The sequence below is a fragment of the Trichoplusia ni genome, chromosome 13, assembly GCF_003590095.1.
Source record: "Trichoplusia ni isolate ovarian cell line Hi5 chromosome 13, tn1, whole genome shotgun sequence".
Taxonomy (NCBI): Eukaryota; Metazoa; Arthropoda; class Insecta; order Lepidoptera; family Noctuidae; genus Trichoplusia; species Trichoplusia ni.
In genome coordinates this window covers 7,497,280-7,517,366 of record NC_039490.1, presented here as the reverse complement: position 1 = coordinate 7,517,366, position 20,087 = coordinate 7,497,280, and the positions used below count along the sequence as shown (strand labels likewise).

The 20,087-nt window shown below is 34.3% G+C and overlaps 2 protein-coding genes across 2 annotated transcripts in view; both read left to right on the top strand.

The window, feature by feature from the left end:
- The first annotated feature begins 156 nt into the window (after positions 1-156).
- Positions 157-2,963, top strand: LOC113500135 (protein arginine methyltransferase NDUFAF7 homolog, mitochondrial). The gene is made up of 6 exons (XM_026880818.1): positions 157-651; positions 760-900; positions 1,184-1,303; positions 1,503-1,763; positions 2,119-2,310; positions 2,680-2,963. Exons 1-6 carry the CDS (start codon positions 232-234, stop codon positions 2,860-2,862), a joined length of 1,317 nt encoding a protein of 438 aa, XP_026736619.1. The 5' UTR covers positions 157-231; the 3' UTR covers positions 2,863-2,963.
- Positions 2,964-3,294: 331 nt separating this feature from the next.
- The window catches only part of LOC113500132 (E3 ubiquitin-protein ligase UBR1), a 44,637-nt gene continuing 27,844 nt past the window's right edge, over positions 3,295-20,087 (top strand). The window contains 2 exon segments of the mRNA XM_026880816.1: positions 3,295-3,708; positions 8,875-9,002. Of these exon segments, the coding sequence (XP_026736617.1) occupies positions 8,914-9,002 (89 nt within the window). The 5' untranslated portion in view covers positions 3,295-3,708; positions 8,875-8,913.

Sequence of the window (20,087 nt, the reverse complement as noted above, 5' to 3'; positions counted from 1 at the left end):
ATAATACTTCGGTTACAAATTATTATTTTCCTTCATCAAATTGAGAAAATATAATTGTTATAAAAATTATCAATTTTCGTCAAAAGTTTGCCAAGTATGTTTTACCGATGCAGAATTCCGATTTTGAATTTCGATCAGCTGTAATAATGTCAAAGAGCCGAAAACACAAAAGTCAAAACAAATTTAACCTAAAAGTTGGTGAATATCAATAAATCACTTAGATATATAAAAATGAATACTCGTCATATATTTAAACTGTTTAATAATTCACTAATACCTCAAACAATATGCAGGAGGTATTCTTATAAAGTGGTTAAACGTCCAGATCCAAAAACTTTGAAAATGCCTACTCCGGGTTCGGCTCCTAGTCTAATGGAGATAATTAGAGAAAAAATAAGGCTCAATGGGCCTATTACTGTGGCTGAATACATGCACATCGTTGCAACAAATCCAACTGAAGGGTATTACATGAAAAAAGATGTGATTGGTGAAGCAGGGGACTTCATAACATCACCTGAAATCAGTCAATTATTTGGTGAGATTTTGGGTGTATGGTTTTATGCAGAGACCCAAAAAATGGGCACAGGCAAGCCGCTACAGATCGTTGAACTAGGTCCTGGGAAAGGAACCTTATTGTTGGATATTTTGAGGGTAAATCTTTGACCACTAGTTGTTTTTTATATCATCTAGGATTTATCTACAAATTCCTTAAGTTTATTTATAAATTTATAAGATATTTGGTTTTAATATTGATTGCAGGTCATCAGTCGTCTAGGATTTGAACCTGCTGATATTAGCTTGCATCTGGTTGAGATCTCATCTACCATGCAAACAGTGCAGGCTAACAAATTATGTATATCACATAGAGAGGTGGATATAGAGCTGCCCCATAACTATGAGGTAATACTATGAAATAATATGTAAATAAGTACTTAAATATACAGTAATATGTAACTGACTGTTTGTTAGAAATTGTTGGATGTATAGTTTATTACTGCTATACTTTTTTTTTATAGAATGAAAGATCTATGAATGATAATGTTACAATTGGAACATAATATAGAAGGCAGAAACATTTTGCACCAACCATAAATATTTTTTTATGGGTATAATCTGTCTCACTGTTTGGCAAAATCCCCCTTTTTATCATTGGCTAATGATATATATATCTCATTAATTTCAGGGTGAAACCGTAAGTGGTATTAAGGTCTACTGGTACAATGATCTGAAGAAAGTGCCCAACAAATTCTCATGGTACATTGCTCATGAATTCTTTGATGTACTACCAATACATAAGTTTGAAGTAAGTGATTTAGTTATATACATGTACTTTTGCTGGTGATTCTCAGGTTGAAGAGGAATTTATTTTCTTTGTGTGAATTATTTAGTAAATAACGTTTAATTTCCTAGACAATGGGTACTTATAGTTTTTGAGTCCTACCCTACTTTTCACAATTCACATGCTAAATATGTCAAGGTTACAACTTAATACCATTTTTCAGAAAACAGAAAATGGCTGGCGAGAACTCTTAATAGATCTGGACGGTCAAGGAAAATTATACTACAGAATATCAGCGGAAGAGACTAAGTCCGTCAAGTTGTTGATCCGTCCACCACTCGACTCTGGTGATAGAACAGAGTTGGAGATCAGTGCTCGGAGTCTGGGGATAGCAAGGCAGTTAGCTCACAGGGTTGACGAACATGGAGGGATTGCTCTTATAGCTGATTATGGTCATGAAGGAGAGAAAGGCGATACATTCAGGGTAAGTCATATATAGAATATAGAATAACTGCAACTAAAAAGTTGAAACTTAAATGGCTTTGGGATTAAAATCTGTTGAATAGTAGAATAATCCTTCCTAATACATTTCAAGTCTGCTTTGAAGGTTTTGAATATACCTAATTAACTAATTGTAAATAAAGGAGTAGTGTCCTTTCTAGTAGTTTATATAAGTCACTGTCATGGAATGCACTGTGTATAGGCACAGTGAGTACCAAATCATGTTCATTAAATACCATATACAATAAGCAGGAAGTGCGGCACTGGCTGCACTACACAGAACAAATTGGCTAATGGCTCTGAATAAAGAGATAAATAATTAATCTTTTGTTTTCTAGGCTTTCCATAAACACAAAGTAGTTGATCCTCTAGAGAACCCTGGACATTGTGACCTGACCGCAGATGTGGACTTCTCCCAGTTAAGGGTTGCAGCTGCTAAAACATCCTCCAGCGAGAATTTTGCTCTAGTCATGGGACCAGTCAAACAGAAGGACTTCCTCGAAAGGTGCCAAGCCGAAAGTAGGCTAAAGGTGAGGTCATAAACTTGGATTTTCGTTGCAAAATACAAATAAAGTAGGCAGAATTCTGGGATGAAATGGTAAAATATGGCAGGGCAAAAACTTCTGCTATGAGCAACTCTACAAACGCGTATAAATACCACAGGTACTTTTAAAAGAAAATAAAATGTTTTCTGGATAAACTTCATTTTTGTATTGCGTTTGATAAAGATCGTTAAAATAATTCGTTCAGTCCCAAAATCAACTTTTTCCTTTTCCCTATCGTTTAGCAATGACGCAGTGTTAATTTTTTTCTTTCCAAAAAATAAATCTGTTTTTAATGTCACAACCAATGTGTAATACTATTGTACAACAATAATTTAGTTCTTTTTCTTTTTCTAGGTTCTCATGGATAATGCTAAATCTGAGACAGACAAAGAAAAGATTAAAATGGCTTATGATATGCTTGTTGAACCAGCGAAGATGGGCGATCGATTTAAATTTATGGCGTTTTATCCCTCATCAATGGTGGACCTGCTGAATAAGTTCCCGCCACTCGGCTTCTCTACACCCCCTAAATCTTAGATTTTTTTTTCTTTTTAATAATAATATTTTTAAGTAGTAGCTATTTACAATTAGATTGTTGTGTAAAAAGATTTTAATAAAATATTTAATGTTGTAAAGTATTTTCTCTTTGAAATAAAATTAAACACATTAAAATATTAGCCAATCAGCTTAATTTTCGTCAGAGTACTATGAACTACTACATATTATGTTGGTTCCATATTACATGGTTGTTTGAAGAAAAACATTCGGTAAAGTATGGCAATACATTAAGCAACGAAACAAAAAGAAAGTGAAATTAATCAAAAGTACCATGTGCGCATTATTAAAGAAATTAAAAACTACGATAGAAACTTATAATTACTCAATTATTTATTCACTTTTTGGTTAGTTTTAAATTAACCGGCTACAACAACCGGTATTCTATACTCAATCGATTAATCGGTTGCGTCACTAGGCCAATCGGATCGTTCGTTCCGTCCGTCGGTCGGGCATCCGTCGATAGATTTGCATATTTTTATTTTTATTGTTTAGAAAAAGGTTCAATCATATTTTCTAATCCATACCTAGTAATTTATTAAATATAAATTCACTAAAAAGTGATTAATTCGTGCAATATACCATAGTTCGTTTTGTTTCGTAAATTCACCGATGTGTATTCATCGGACTGTGATGAAATGTCAAAAATTTTCGTGGATTGGTGCCAATGGTCATGAAATTTTTCTCCCGTGAAAATTTTGTGATGAAAGTGCATTTGTGAACTATTGTTAGTGTTGAATTTTGCACAGATGGTGTGTTATTGTGCGTTTCCTAGTGAATACTTGACTGTGACAGTTGCGTGATTATACACATTTTGAGAAAGTGAAGGTAAGGATTATTTTCTTTTGTTGTGGCTTGAGACTGTAGTGTGCATAATGAGTTGGTCTGTAACGTGGTATCGTATTATCGGCTGTTATTCCTAAACATACGAGACCGTAATTTTTAATTTTATCCGGCCGATCAGTGATTGTGCAAATCTGCGCATTTTCCATTGTTCCATGCGTACTAATATAAATATTTACGGAAAACCTAGCAGACAATGGTTGGTATTGTTAAATGTGATTTGTTAATGCGTTAAAACCGTGGTAGTGTGTGAACCTCGTGTCTGCTGTAAAATGCTGTGTCCGGGTGGCTGGTGAGACTGGTCTTATAAGAACTACAGCTGTGAGGGTAGCTTATCGCAGCGTATATCGACAGACTTGATTAAAAATACAGTATTTAGTTAAGAACAATTATTCTAACATGCATGCAGAAGGGTTAAAACTGCATTCAATTGTGTATTTTCAAAATGAAGAAAATAAGAAGAGCAAAGTTATCGAAGTAAAAATATTTACATGTATAACTTTGAATTCTTTTGGGTTATCCTGATGAGAATACCTTTTTTAACAGGTTATCTATGCATCTGGTCTATAGACAAGAATTAGAGATCTTGTATATCCACAGGCACAAAATTAGCATAATTTGTGAAGTATTAGTATTATTACTATTGATTAAAATAATTCATCCAATACTTATCATACCAGATCTATTAACTTCAATAAAAGATCATGTGTATAAATTAAATAATAATGTTAAGTATGTAATAATGTGTTGCAATTTGACTGACTTTGATATAAATGTGTGGGTTACCAAACCATGCTTCTATCTTAATGTGTTACAGCAAGCCATGCTAACATGCAATAATTTGTATATCTAATCTCATGTTATCACCACTTATATAATGACATGCAGTAGATAATCTACCATTAAGCATTTGATTAGACTTATCAGAACTTAGCAGCTTTAAAAAAAAGCATCCCTTTACATTATCAAACTTTTATACAAATATTAATAAATTGGAGATTTAAATCTGAATCAAAATAATAAACCATTGAAAAAAAAATGTTAACAGTTGTTTAAAGAAAAGTCTTGCAGTCTGTATTGTGATATACAAATTTAAAATAAATATCTCAGCCTGAGCAGTTTGGCAAACTATTATTTTTTTTACACTTATCGCCAGGGTATTGCTGTTATTTTTACTTATACTAAAAAAAACAAGATTTAATTGGTGATACCTTAAACTATATTTTTTTTGCTGCATACAATCAAAAATCTGTCGGGTAGAGCTGATTCCAGCTCCAATTAAGGCAATTGCAGTTATAGAAAAGATACATTGTTATAAGCCTTGGTGGTAATGCTGTCAGTCAAACTGCATAACTTGTGTGGTGGCATTAGTATAGCATAATAATAGTGTAGGTAATTATTTAAACAATATGTTCCATCATACTATATCTCCTGGTTAATGAGTTATATAATTATGATGCAACCTCATTGACAATGTTAAACTATGTCATTCATCATTGGCCTAGCCTTTTCCCAACTATGTTGGGGTCGGCTACCGGCACAAGCCTCCCCCAAATTCTTTGATGATTCTGTCTTGGGCCACATGGACTCAGGCCACTTTTGTTTTTAGATTGGTGAAGCTAGTGTCATCCATGTAACATTTTCAAGTTGCCTGGAAAACAACCTATAATGGCCTATATGTTAATTTGAAATAAGTCTTAGGAATGAAGCGATGAAAAATTATCTTTATGTCTATTCAGGTAGGAAATTTATTTACATTACAAGAAATAAATTTTAAAAAGCTAAAAATAGAAATAGGAAATCTTAATCTTTATTGGTTACAAAGACTTAATGTCTCATAAAATGACTAATAAAATTTTAAGGAGCTATTTTTCATTTTATGTTTAATTTAATACTGATTACATTTACACCTGTACATATTTTATTGCTTTAAAAGATGCAACAGAGATGTATTACTATGCAAATGATAAAACTTAAAGTATTGGAATGGTGAATATGGTTGTTTCTATATTAAGGGATAGTGTACAGATATGTTTTTTCATTAAGAATCTTTAGTACCAGATTTATGTATGTTTATTACTATAACCCTCAAATGACTTTACCAATTTTGATGAAATTTGACAAGGAGTTTCCTGACGCCCTGAAATGACACATGCATCATATCCATTGGTAACATTATTGGACACACTCGGACACACCTACTTAAATATATGTTATATAAAGATACTTAAAGTAGCTTTGTACATGTGAATTATATGTTTTAAAAATACAATGATTCAAAATCAAAAAATCAAAAATCAAAAATCGTTTATTGGAACAAAAACCAGTGACAAACATTAATTATGCGTTAACAGCCGCATTAGTGGCAAACTGTGGCAGGTACATACTTCGCTTAAAAGTCATATAGCTGTAACATTTGAAATAAATACAGATCAATACATTTGTTTCGTCATCGTGATAATGATTCAGCTGTTCATGTTCTACTTGAAATGTTTTGTTCAAGGTCATTGACTGTACTTTGCCGCAAGTGACCTATTGGTGACTTGAGCAGTAGTGGAAAATGATATCAGGGTGAACGAATTTGTTCTCATGACATGTATATTTATATTTATATATGATTATACATTTAGGTGTATAAACTTAAAAGGCAGGCAGGACTGAATGCTGTTACAAATATATATCATTAATACAAGTCTTTGTATTTGGTATTAATTGATATTTAATTTGTTTAAAGTTTGGTAGGAAAATTAAATCAAAATACTGTGTGATTTCATTTGTTTATTGAAATTTTGGTTTCCTATCAATCTAGTTAGACAGTGAAAAGTCACACACACACACACTCGGGAAATAGTATGTTCAAATTCCAAATTCCTTGCGTTTTTGTCGCTATTTTATCCTTCTGAGTTATAAAGTCGGTATGAGAATTAAATACCTAATTAAAGATTGTAATTCCGTAAACAGTCGTATTATACAAATTTTGCCCTAATAACCCTTATATAAAAAAATATCAAGGTTATCGTTATATCCGGGGATATCACTGAACGACTCTTACGTGTATCAAGACAGTTTCCTATTCGTCAATGGCACGGCATCAAAAATGCAATTTATGTGTTGCCCGCTTACAATGAATGGTTTATTTAAAGCTAGTATTTCAATTCATGACTGTCAATTCGTATTTACCGTGCAATACGAGACCTTGAGTGACATCATAAAAGAGGCGATGACTCCTGAGTTTGTTTCGACGTTTCTTCCCAGGGGGTAGCCAGCTAAAAATGAAAAGAAATGTCGACTAGCTTAAAAATGACATATTAAAGTGATTATGATAAGTGATTATCCTATTTGCAGAATAATTATTTCATTTCTTTTCATCAGCTTTTCTAAAATGGAAAACATTGATACCCATTTTTGTGACCTGGTGGAAGTCCTTATGAACTTGCTTTGGGAAAATGGGACCATATGAGTGGAACAGCAACCAAAGTGGTTTCCCTGACCGACTGGGATCAAATGGGAACACTCCCATAGACTATCTTGAATCATCCCGACAGCGGTTTAGTCTTTTATACCCTGGAATTTCTTTCGCATTGAAAAAGGTGAAGGAGTAATAGATCTTTAGCAGGAAAACTCGGGGAAACTATCAAAGATATGATATCTCATTTTTTACAAAGTCATCTTTTTTTAATTTAAATTTGAAGTCCTTTCCATCATAAATTAATTTCATTAATTTTTTAAATCTAATATAAAATAAATGTAATACAGACGAATCCACAGACAGAAGTAGTATAAAAATAAATTAATGCGTTCATCGGCATCAAAGCTATTTGCGAAATTGAGATAGAATGAGAATGAGTCTGGTATGTGCTAATAATACTAATATTTTACACGATTTAAAGTGTATGAGTGTCTGTTAATCATACCATGTATTTAGGTCGAAAAGTGTACTGAATTAATGTTTTTTTTGCATTTAAATATCGTCATTTTGTAGAGGGAATCTTGAATTCGATGCTGACATGGAAAATCTCATTAAAATACACGCATTAAGCTAGCGTACTCAGTACCAAAGTTTAAATAATAATTATATGGAAGTGAAGAGTGTTTACGGTAGCTGTGTAGCTGTAGCCCACCGCGGATCCATTAAGCCTCTCCATTAACTACACGAAGCTCTTTCATGAAATTTACTAGGGCTCTGCAATTTGTTTTCAGTCCTAAAAGTTATTACCAAAGATATAGAATTTTAGAACTTTCATAAATGAGAAAAATATCGTAATTAAATAAAAATACTGGAAATATTTTCCAAAGCATTTCAAAATCGTAGCTGTTTATTTCGCTACTGTATAGGCATTCGGGGTCATTGGCTGGTACTTTTAATAATGTAAGTAAATCTGACATAAAGTATTTGTAATTCTATTACTAAATTACTTCCAAGTGATGCCTTTCATGCCCGGAAGACGTCATACGCACAAATCTTTTCCGCTACGTGTTCATTCATCATTGGCCTAGCCTTTTCCCAACTATGTTGGGGTCGGCTACCAGTCCAACCGATTTCAGCTAAGTACCAGTGTTTTACAAGGAGCGACTGCCTATCTGACCTCCTTAACCCAGTTTCCTGGGCAACACGATACCCCTTGGTTAGACTGGCTGTCAGACTTTTTCAAGCTTCTGACTACCTGTAACGACTGTCAAAGATGTAGGAATAACAGCCGGGACCCACAATTTAACGTGCCTTCCGAAACACGGAGGAACTCGTTATGACAAAGATGGTCACCCATCTACGGACCAACCGCGTCAAGCATAGCTTAACCTATGATCGAATCACTTATGCGGTTATAGCTTAGCCACGAGCTCCTCTACGTGTTCATTTTTAAAATTGTTTATTCAACTAATAATTGTATTTGGTTTTAGTAATACTAGTTTTTAATTATGTGTTGGTACATCGAATGTCTTACTCTACCTAAGTCGTTATGAGAAGCGATCACTCCTATTACAAGTAATGGATGATCAGGATACGTTTTGACGAGGATTTAAGCTTAGGATATATTTTGACGAAATTGCCGGTATTGAAAACGTTGTTACAGTTTTGCTTACACTTAATACAGTAGAGCACTAGACCTAACAAGTTCCTAACACATTGTTCAGTTGTTTATTCTATTGCAGGGTCTTGGCGATTGGTGATAGACAGGTGAATCGAGGGACATGAGTTCCCCGCCGCCCGTGCAGCTGGAGGTGGAGGTCGTGGACGAGTCCATGGAGGACGATGCCTCCGACATGCGGCCGACAGACAGGTGAGGGCATATGGACAGACGTGGAAGACATGGGCCTTGAACATGGTCCGGTGAAACCCGGTGTAACGGTTAAAACCTTTTACTAGGTTGTCTGTATAGATTTGTCAAAGCAAAACGCGTCAAAAACAAGGCGGCAAATTACACCTTACAAAACAGTAATGTTTTATCCAATGTAAAGATACAACTTTTTGGAAGAAAATTTGTGCGTCATTTTAAATAATTTTGATAGGTCTAGATTGCCATAATGTCATTATGGTATGTTTTTGCCGAAGTCCTCACAGACTTGTCGCGCTCTGGTAAAGGTGGAACGATACACTTAATTCTTATCAGCACAAATTAACAAAGTGGTACGCTCTTCCCTTGCATCAGAAAAAGCGATGCTCATCATCATATAATATTAATCCTGAACTATCCTCTCTTTTCTTTATCACGTGTGTCCAGTTCGATCGTCTAGTTTCTTTTTTATTACCTTCGCCTAGGTCTTCCATACAAACAAACATGTTTCCACGTGTAATATTAATGACATAAGCGCAGGTGAGCGAACGGAGGACCAATCGTGACTAATCGAAATCAAACCAGGTCTTCTGGCAGACTGTCAACGCATGTAAATGGGTCGCGGAATAACTTCGATGCAGTTCAAAAACCCTCGTGTAAGGATGGACAAGACTTTGTTTAGTATCAAAAACACTATTTCATTTTTAAAGCCTGCCTTTTTTTCATAAAAGAAAGCTGCGCCCTCCCTAAGGATTAAATCCTTGTGTCGCGTATAGTTCACAAATAATCGAATCAAATACCTAAAGGAAAAATTCAGACTCAGGAAAAGCTCACATAAATGCTTGTCCTACGCGGGGATCGAAACCGCAACGCCTACAAAAACGAATTCATCTGGTGAATGAAAACCTTGCGGAAATAATATGTTGATAATAAACCCTTCTTTCTGTATTACACGTTGTTTTTCCAACGACTAGCCTCGTGTCCTTGTCGAATTAGGTAATTGTTCATGATAAGCTGACATTTCGCAAGGCATTACACTTCGTACTGATTTAAATTTATCGATCTATACATAAAATTGGAGTGTCTGTCTGTAATATTGAAGTAATCGTTTTTACTTCATGCATATGAATATATGTAACAAAGTATGTATGTATACATAAAAAGTAAAATGTTATTAATTTTAGTTTGTTTGCTACTCTGTCTGCTTGCAGAAATCTGTCCAGCTTTATCAGAGATTAGCTCCGATATAGCTGGACAGATTTTGACGAGACTTTCTTTCGGCAGGTAGCTAATTTAATAAGGAGTAACTTGGCTACTTTTTCCACTTGGACAAAGTCGCGGGTACAGCTATCGATAACATTGATATTGATTCGAGGACACTGTTACATATACTTACACAGATAATAATATTGTTTTAAGGTTATCCCGATAAGATTGTACTGACTTCCTACATTTCCTGAGATAGTTGAATTATCCTTCTACGATATATTGTTTATTATTTTCACTGCGATTTATATTTCGGTTGTCCACGTTAACCTTAATCATTTTGATTTTATACTTATCCAAAATTATTTCAATAGTTGCTAGTTTAAATTATGGGTGAGAAAGAGTGCAGTGCGGATCTGGATTTAGATCCAGTAGAGTCTAATTTTGTGTTAGAATTGGTTCATAAGATCCAAAGTGTTTATCGACGTTTAGTGTCTCTGTGTAATAAAACTGAATGGACTGATTACACGTTACTGGATATTGATGACAGGTACTATATTTATTATTATCATTTTGTTATTTCGCTCGCGGCTTTTCGTCTATAGGATACAGATTAATATACATATATCCATTCTTGAGCCTCAATTCTTGTTAATGCGATGTACGTGATCTCCTAATACTTCACAACACTTTTTCTAATGAAGCAAAATCTTCTACAGTTTTATTACCTATTTTCTTGCGACTCAAATTTGCTTTTTAGATTTCATTTATTGATTTCGATAAAATCATAGTAATATAACTCGGGATTTGGGAATTCGGGATAAAAATTTATGTATGTGTTACGTATTTGTTAATCCTGGTTATAAACTGTCTTTGTGTCTATGTACCAAGTTTCGTCTAAATCCGTTCAGTTGTTTTTGCATGAAAGACAAGCATTTGTGTGATCCACGAATACTTGTTCTGAGTCTGGGTGTCTTTGTGCATGTGATTTGTATGTTTTTAACACCCCGTGACACAAGGTTTAAGTTCCTTAGTTTACTTTCATCAGAAGCTACTTTGTTTATTCAAGGAGGATGTTTCAGTTTATACGCGGTTACCTTCACAACCTTATAGGGAATCCTGGTTTACCGGTTTGTTTGAAACAATACGAATATGACTGTGCCATATGTTGTTACTTGCTTATTATAGTACATAGCTATTGTACGTAGGTTTTGGTCTGTGTACGGAAGTACAAGTGAAATTAAGTCTGTTTGCGCACTATGTAGGTTTTAATAACCACTGTATCGCTTTTCTTTGACGTGATAATTTTTTGAGAAAAGATTCGGTCCTTTTTAAACGCGTATGCAGGGACACTTACCTAGTGTTATTATTAGATTAAAATTAAAACTAAAATTAAATTAAAAATCATTCAAGAAATATAAGCGATATTAAATAGCTAAATGTGTAAGTAATTAATGAATATGTTACACTGAATATAATTCAATGAACTAATGATAAATATAATTTAATTAATATTTGTGGTTTTATGAATAAATGTAACTAATAACTAGGAAAATAACGGAGCGGTTTTCCTCTAACGATTATCTAAGGTCCGTATTACAGAAGGCTACTCAAGTCCTAATCTCTGTTTAAAACTAGATTTGAGTTGAGATTTCATTTTAGAACGCTCCTCAAGCATAGATTCGGTGATCATAGTTCAGCTGAGTGTAGATCTTATTCTAAATCATTACTCAGTTCTAGATTACTACTTAAGTACAGATTTGATCTGTGAATACTCAAGTGTGGTCGACACCGCGCTTGAGCAGAGATTTCCCTTTGAGTTAAGCAAATAATTGTGTTGTAATAGAAATAATGGATATTTTTGAAAAGTTTGATTATTACGATAATTTATTTAACGATATTTATTAAACGTTAACGTTACGCAACGTTATTTAACAATAATTTATTTAAGATTTTTAAATAAAACCTACAGTTAGAAAGCTTAATCGTCTTTAAATCACAATATAATTATTAATTCGGTTTGAAACTAAATTCTTATTTTGCGTATGTTGAACCAGAATTTCGGGAAAGATAAATTTGTAAACGAAGACAGTCTGATTCATAGACAAGACATATTCTCTGCTTGAGACGCGATTTGAATCTCGATTCAGCTGAGTGAAGTTTGAATAATGTTCTGAAATAAGAATTACCCTCAAGTGCAGATTCAATATTTAAACTATGTTCAGGTGATTTAAGATCAAACTGAACTTGAGTAGCCTTCTGTAATACGGACCTAAGACTAGCATGTTTGGATCTTTTTGAATTTGGATAAATATTGTTTTGCTTGTAGTTTTGGTACTTGATTGGTTTTTATAACAATTAAAAATTAGTACATAAGTGCTTAGTGATTTACCTGTATACATTTGTAAAACGACATAAATAAATGATAACAAAGTTAGCGATGATATCACCGCAGTTCACTGTACATTCCATGTGTTATTGAAAACTAACTACGTTTTACGGTCATATAAGACACATGGACGATAGATAAACAGCTGTAATGCTGGTTTTATTGTTATTCGGGATGTTTAACGACGAAAGAAGTGAGAAAACAGATACTATATGGATTATCGGTCACAGGTGACCGATGTTATTAAATGTATTTCTTCGGTCACCGGTGCCGGATGCAATACAAGAAATGCGCGAACACATAATTTGTAAATCAAAATTGACTTCGAAAGAAAAAAGTAGCAAAAATTTGATCTTCCTGAAAAATAAACTCCTTATGTGAAAGCGTACTTATAAGCAATTACTTTGCATTACAGACTAGGCAATATTAAATGGAGCAATTTATACAGGATTATATAATACAGCATAATAGGAATTGCCTACCTGTTTCATTTTAAATGCGCGAATATTTCCGTATGAATATTTTAACATAAATATGACTGTTCTGCAGACGGTTTTTTTGGCTCAAGTCTGCTAAAATGTCAGTAGGTAAGGTAGGTTTATTGAAGTTTTAATTGCTCAATTATTATTATTAATACTATGATTGTTGTATAAGATGCAACATTGTAATATTTAAGTTACAACAATTTTCGTCTACATTAAGTATTTGCCAATGCTTTTGTTTGCAGCACTGTTCCTCTCTTTTTTGAGTTCCATTAAGTTAATATTTAAACGGCTCCCATAAAAAGGACGTGTTATTTTGCCGGTTTTGTCGGGATAATGGTGCTGAATCAAATCGTTCGTGCAAGAGTTCGACTCGTACTTGGCGGAGATTTTGTTCCTGGAAAATTTTCCCTGGCTATCGCCATCCGCTCGCCTGTCGCTGTCCACTCCCCCACCCACTCTTAACAGCTGAGTAAACTCTTAGATAAAACTCCGAAGTGTCACTTCACCTGTGTTAGGCCTCTAATAGGCTATTAACGAGCCGTCTTTATGCTGTATTTTATGGCAGCAGACTTACTTTCTCCGAGTCCATTACTCTCCGAGAACACTCAGTGCATTTCCATTTTCTCAATTAAGTTAATTGTTCATCATGAGCTCTGGACAACTAATAAATGTTTGAAATACAAAGAAATCTGATTCATTCAGTTGACTCCAGCTATCTGATTGAGACGAACTCGAGACATGTCATGTGCTTCGTTAGCATAAGAATCAACGTCAATAAAACATTTAAATGTTTGTTCGTCAAATGTTCTGCATTTCGTTTCATATATTATGCTTACAAAAATAAATTGAAATCTGGTATTGAAACATGTGGTATTTTCAAGGTATGTTGGCGAGATGAGAACGATTTTTCAATGAGGATCAGGGGTTAGAAAAATTATTTAGGCTTTTGGCTAATATTTTGATGACATGAACTGGTATCAAATTTGTTTAAAAGACTTGCTCCTATTTACATTGAAGGCAATTCTTTCCTTCCCTTCCTACCGAAAATACAACAAGATCCAAATCAGTTACAACCAAAATTTAATTGCAATACATAAACTCATGACCGTCACCTTCCATTCAATTTCCTCTGTATAATTAAAACAACCTCCACCGCATATGGTATCACATTATAACCAGCCTTCTGGCCACGACATTCCCTATAGACGTGAATGCACGCCATCAACGTGGCATTGTGTTCGGAAATCATTTGATTAAACTAGAACGCGCCGCTGCACTTTGTATACCTATTGTCATACATCTATTGCATCGGGTATAGTTTTCCCTCGACTATTGTCTTGTTGAAGGCCGGAGACCCTCTAAGATCGGTCGGAACTTATCTCACAAAGAGAAAACAGAGATTTTAGACTTGTATCGAGATCCGTCCGAATTATGATGGATGGTACGTAGGGATGTCAACTTAATGATCCTAAAACGAGACCCAGTTCGTGAGTTTTCTTTCCGTCATTATAACTTTCGCGAATCTTTTTAGGTCAGACTTTGTTGCGGATCGCTAATTCGGAAAAGAAAAAAAAAACCAACTGTGATGTCATGCGATCAATTCAATCAATTCTCTTCGATCTATCGAAGTTTCAAAACCCACAAAAACTATAGCTTTCAAGTATTGCTTTACAGTTTCGTAGGTTTTATCAAGAAATGTTTTATTTCTTGGTTGTAACGATAACGTATCTACTACTATTACACGGATTATTAGTCCCGCTTAACTGCAGGCACACGCGAAAACTACGATAGCATTATTTATGGGTGCTAGCCAGCGTTGCTTACACGTCCGCACGATAAGTTCCAAGTATTACTTTGTAAAGAAAATGGAAAAGAAAGTTCGAGAGAAATAGGTCAACTACATTATTTCATTTTAACTCATGGAAAGAGAATAAGAGCTAAGTTAAGGGATCTGGGGATTTATAGATATGTCTTTGGATGTATTAGATTCTGACGATGGAGGCTTTAGTTTTCCGAACCTGATTGTACGACAGGGATCCTCCTTACCATATTTTTGAGCCTTGTTTCTTAGTGGTCCTACAAGTTTTTTTAAAAACATTATTTTGCATATTTCAACAATTCGTTAAGTCCAGTTCAGAATATTTAAATAATTTGAAAATCCATTTACCCAAAACCTTTTATTTTTTTATATTATCTGAGAATAAGTTAATGCTTCAAATTAATATTATGCCTAATTATAATACATTAATAACTCGTTTACAAGTCAAAATCCTAAATGTCTTCCTAAAAGTTTCGAATTATTAGGCTGACGTACAATATCAGAAATTTATTAAAACACCTTGTCATTCGGGTGCTTTTAAGTTGAAAGAATAATTAAACTTAAAATGTTTTATAACACAAAAACATACAACACGTGGATGTTTTAATGTATATATTGGAACGGAGTTTCTTATAGCGCGTTGCAAAATGGGGCTAGACGGAAAATTAAGACCAAAAGCTATAACGTATTTTGGCTATAGTTGTAAGCCATGCGGCGTGCGCGTGTTTCTCTGTCTGTCTCTCTTTCTCTCTTATAAAAAGCAAGCCAGTTATCTGATTGAACTGACGTTTAACTAACTAAAAAAAAACTAAAAAAGACATACAACAATTTCATCTCAAATTAATCGAAACTTCGTTCCATCCCGTCTGGTGTCTTTTGACATCTTGTGAGATTTTCACTTTCTGATTAAGTCTGATCCTTGTTACCCCGTTATGATTTCCCACTTTTCCAATATTTTCCATCAGTTTGTCCCTATCTGAATGTAAAATATAAATATTCCCATTCGAAACTCCTTGGCACACAGCCCTGATGCGTTGAATGCTCAATCACCAAACATGATATTCCAATAATCTTGTCCTTCGTCAACTGAATGGTTTGCACCGATCATGATACAATCAATTTATTTGTTTTGTAGTCGTAATCTGTTAACATGTCATTAAAGTTGCGAACGTCTTTGTTCATCGTACTTCATTACGAATTTCGATTAAATGAATGTAGTCCAGTTGCCAATATTAGGAGTAATGGCTTTTATAGTAAATCATACAAGTTACGGGAAATCGGATTTCGAGAACACAATTCTATTTTATTAAGACTGAAATTTAGCGTCACAGATTATAAACTACGTAAAGCTTGTATTATAGGTGTGTACTATCCCAGATAAAAATTACTGATATATTTCTAAAAACATATACACCGTGATTTTTTAGTCGTCTTACAAAAGCAGCCCAGTTCATGTCTCCAATGACTAGAACACGTTCATGATAAAAAATTGGTATTTATGAGATTTCAATAAATTAAAAATGCAATTTTTATTCAATATTATGATGCAATTTGTAGTTTTTTAGAAACACAGCTCTGTTGCGAGCGCGGTCCTAGCCTTGTAACAATGGTGAGGGGCGCGAGCGGCGGCGTTTTTATCATTTTTAAGAGTATTTTCAGATTTCTCTTGTTTAGTTTTTCTTCGAACTTATTGTCTTAGTTGATGATAAAAAAATAATAATCGCGCCTAGGGGTATTTTACGTCGGATACATGAACTGGGCTCCTTTTGTAAGACGACTAAAAATCACCGTGTATAAGTATTTTAAATAAATTGCACTAAGACACGGAACAATTGATTGTCCTTATCACACAAACACTTGTTCCGGGGAACCGAACCCACGACCTCCGGTATAGCAGCTAGACGCAGTTAGCAGTGGTCCGGTAGACCACTAGACTTACAGCCCAAAAATGATTTTGCATCTTTAGTCAAAGTATTCGTAACTACGACATAAGATATTGATCCGTAAGTTTCCATATGACATCATAAGCATTCCTAGACAATCCCACGTCTGTATGTCAACGAAATACACATTACTGCTCTAAAATCTAGATCATTAACCACAAAAACTCGGTCATCTAACAAGCTCATTAGACTTTCAACCTAATTGTGTAGTTACTAAGGTTGTTATTTGTCTTAGAGTGAAGAGACACGGTTGTTGGCCGCTTGCCAGATAGCCTCTTCAGCATCACTACCTGTTCCCTTAGACCTTGGGGGTGACACTGAACTCATTCAGCGAGGTTGCAGTTCATAACGAACGGTTGTAATATGTCGGGCTATTCTTGTCGTTGCAATTTGTATGAGGGGTGTCGATCGCGATATTAATTACTGATAACGTGTTGGTTTTTTATGGTCTGTGATTAGTGTTTTTTTTTTGTTCAGTTAGGTTGCTGTGGATATATTTGTTAACAGCTTATTGAAAAATATTGATTAAAAAAGCGTTGCCGGAAAATTTTACACTGCGATCAGAACTTGGGTATTGGCCTTTTTTTAATATTTTTTTAAAAGTAAGGAGTAATTTGTTTCTGGGATCCTGTATAGGTCGCCAAAAAATATGATAAAGCCGATGGACATTTTCAGGCCCACTAAAGTAAATCACTAAATAGTATATCTACGATGTGCTAAAATACTCTTATGTAAAGTAATACTACTCTGAAAATCATTGCAGGTATTTGTTAAATAAATTGAAACATTAATTTAAAAAAAAAACTTCATGATTCAAACTGTTCCCAAAATAAAAATTACCTATTTCTGTACATCGAAGTAAAACGTTACTTTTTTGATGATTGTTTGTAATGTGACGATCCATTCTGTTGACGAATATAATAAAATTATTCACGCATATGTTTATATCATGCGGGTTATTGACATCTTTAGATAAGTCACTGTTTCTGTGGCTTTATCGTTTTGATGATTTTCCTCAATACTAATGCGAATATTGTATTAAAATACTTCAACGGACTATTCTTAACATGCTTTTATTAGTTTGTTTTATTTTCTTCGTATGGTTGGCGTACAACCTAGTGTTCGAGTTGTAGGCCTCCCGTAAGCATCTAACGTGACATTGCAGTATATCACACAATATAGAATAGTACTGCGTATTCGTAGCTTAGTTGTATGACCTTTTTACTGCAAAGTCAGAGGTCGTGGGTTCCAATAACACGCACCAATGTCTTTTCGAATTCACGTGCGTTAAAAAGTATTAACAATTTGCTAACAACAGTGAAGGAAAACGTTTCGTATGTCAAGCCATGTTAAAGACTCTTTTCGGTTTGATACGTTGGAGGCCTTCGAGCGGTGCGACATTTACTCTGACACCAGGTTGTACATCAACCATATGGAAAGACGAAGAGTAAATAATTAGTTTATTGGTACATAATTTTTAAATGGCAACAATATTATGGTTATGATTGGATTCCGCTTTTAGGTAGGTAATGCCTGTGTTTGGAGAATCCGGAAGAAGCAGTATATATTATGTTGTCGCCTTTGCTTCCATTTTATGATTACAACACTATCGAAATCGTGACTAGACTTATATACTTTTTCTCATATCATTCTTTTTATCTAAAAAGGTTGGTAACATATACCAACCTTTTTTTAATAGATTCGCAAAGAATATAACGAGGCGGCAAATTATTAATAGACATCTACGTCGTGATCTCTCCAGAATATAACGGCGTTAACGCACACTAACACGCCCGCGGGTCGTGTTAGTATGTTTATCTGTTTCTATCTCAGGAACTAGGCTGTGTAAAATTACTTTTTTTTTCCTCTTGACTATAAATTCAGTGGCCTCATTGCTATTAAACTGTCTTCGTATTACGTTAAGCGTTTTGTTTTTTTGGGGTAAAACTGGGGTAATGCGTTGGCTACACGTTTTGTGCATGATATTTTGTCGTTTTCATATTCGTGAAAATGAGATCAACAAATTGGTTGTCTTTTAGATTTTTTGTTGAATCCTTAACGCCGCTAAACACCTTTGTTTCTGGTCTCCAATGAATAAGGAAAATGTTTAAAGGTCAACTTAGTGCACGTGCTCGTAAATAACGATAAAATAATACTTTTAGTCAGTGTTTTAGTGATTTAGTCTACCTAGAAAAGAATCTATCTATATATATACTAATATATAAAGCTGAAGAGTTTATTTGTTTGTGTGTTTGAACGCGCTTATCCCAGGAACTACTGGTCTAAATTGAAAAAATATTTTTTGTTGAATAGACCATTCATCGAGGAAGGTTATAGGCTATACACCATCACGCTGCGACTAATAGGAGCGAAGATACAATGGAAAATGTGAAAAAAATAGGGCAGGTATAAATCATAACTTATATCTTCTACCCACGGGGACCAAGTCGCGGGCAACAGCTAGTACTAATATATAAAGCTGAAGAGTTTGTTTGTTTGAACGCGCTAATCCCAGGAACTACTGGTCTAAATTGAAAAATTATTTTTTGTTGAATAGACCATTCATCGAGGACGGTTATAGGCTATATACCATCACGCTGCGACTAATAGGAGCGAAGATACAATGGAAAATGTGAAAAAAATAGGGCGGGTATAAATCATAACTTATATCTTCTAACCACGCGGAGGAAGTCGCGGGCAACTGCTAGTAGGTATATAAAACTGAATCCGATATCAGGGCATTGATCATGTCAAACAATTGCGGTGGTTAATGTTGTAAAAAAATAAATCAGTGATTTAATTGTCTCGTTATATGAGGAAACACAGGTCTCCAAGCGAACATCGTCATTTACAGTAAAAAATGAATGCGTATATAAATAAATATATGAACCCTGTAAACTTAATACTTTCTTACAAATGTACGGATATATGATTATAATTTATTTGGTCTTCCATGATTCGATGGCATTTTAGCTCCTGTAAGAATCCTCCAAACCTCCTGATTCTTGGTTAATCTGCACAAGTATGAAATTTTGGAACCGCTCACTCAACTAGTTATCAATATTAACGTTGCAAAGTGCTTGCTAGACGCCTACTTGAAAAAAAAAATGATTTTGACTCGAAATATAATATTACCTCATTTAGTCTTCATAAGTGTTAAGACAGATTTACGTTAGTCAGTCCAAGTAATGCGCACTAAAATAACAGTATGCTTCATACCAGACATATTAATATACTCGGAACGACGCA

Bases quoted from the DNA above. Each gene is read 5' to 3' on its own strand.
- LOC113500135 (XM_026880818.1), top strand. From the start codon at position 232: ATGAATACTCGTCATATATTTAAACTGTTTAATAATTCACTAATACCT. The intron at 901-1,183 runs GTAATACTATGA...CATTAATTTCAG, and splicing joins AGCTGCCCCATAACTATGAG to GGTGAAACCGTAAGTGGTAT. The intron at 1,764-2,118 runs GTAAGTCATATA...TTTGTTTTCTAG, and splicing joins AGAAAGGCGATACATTCAGG to GCTTTCCATAAACACAAAGT.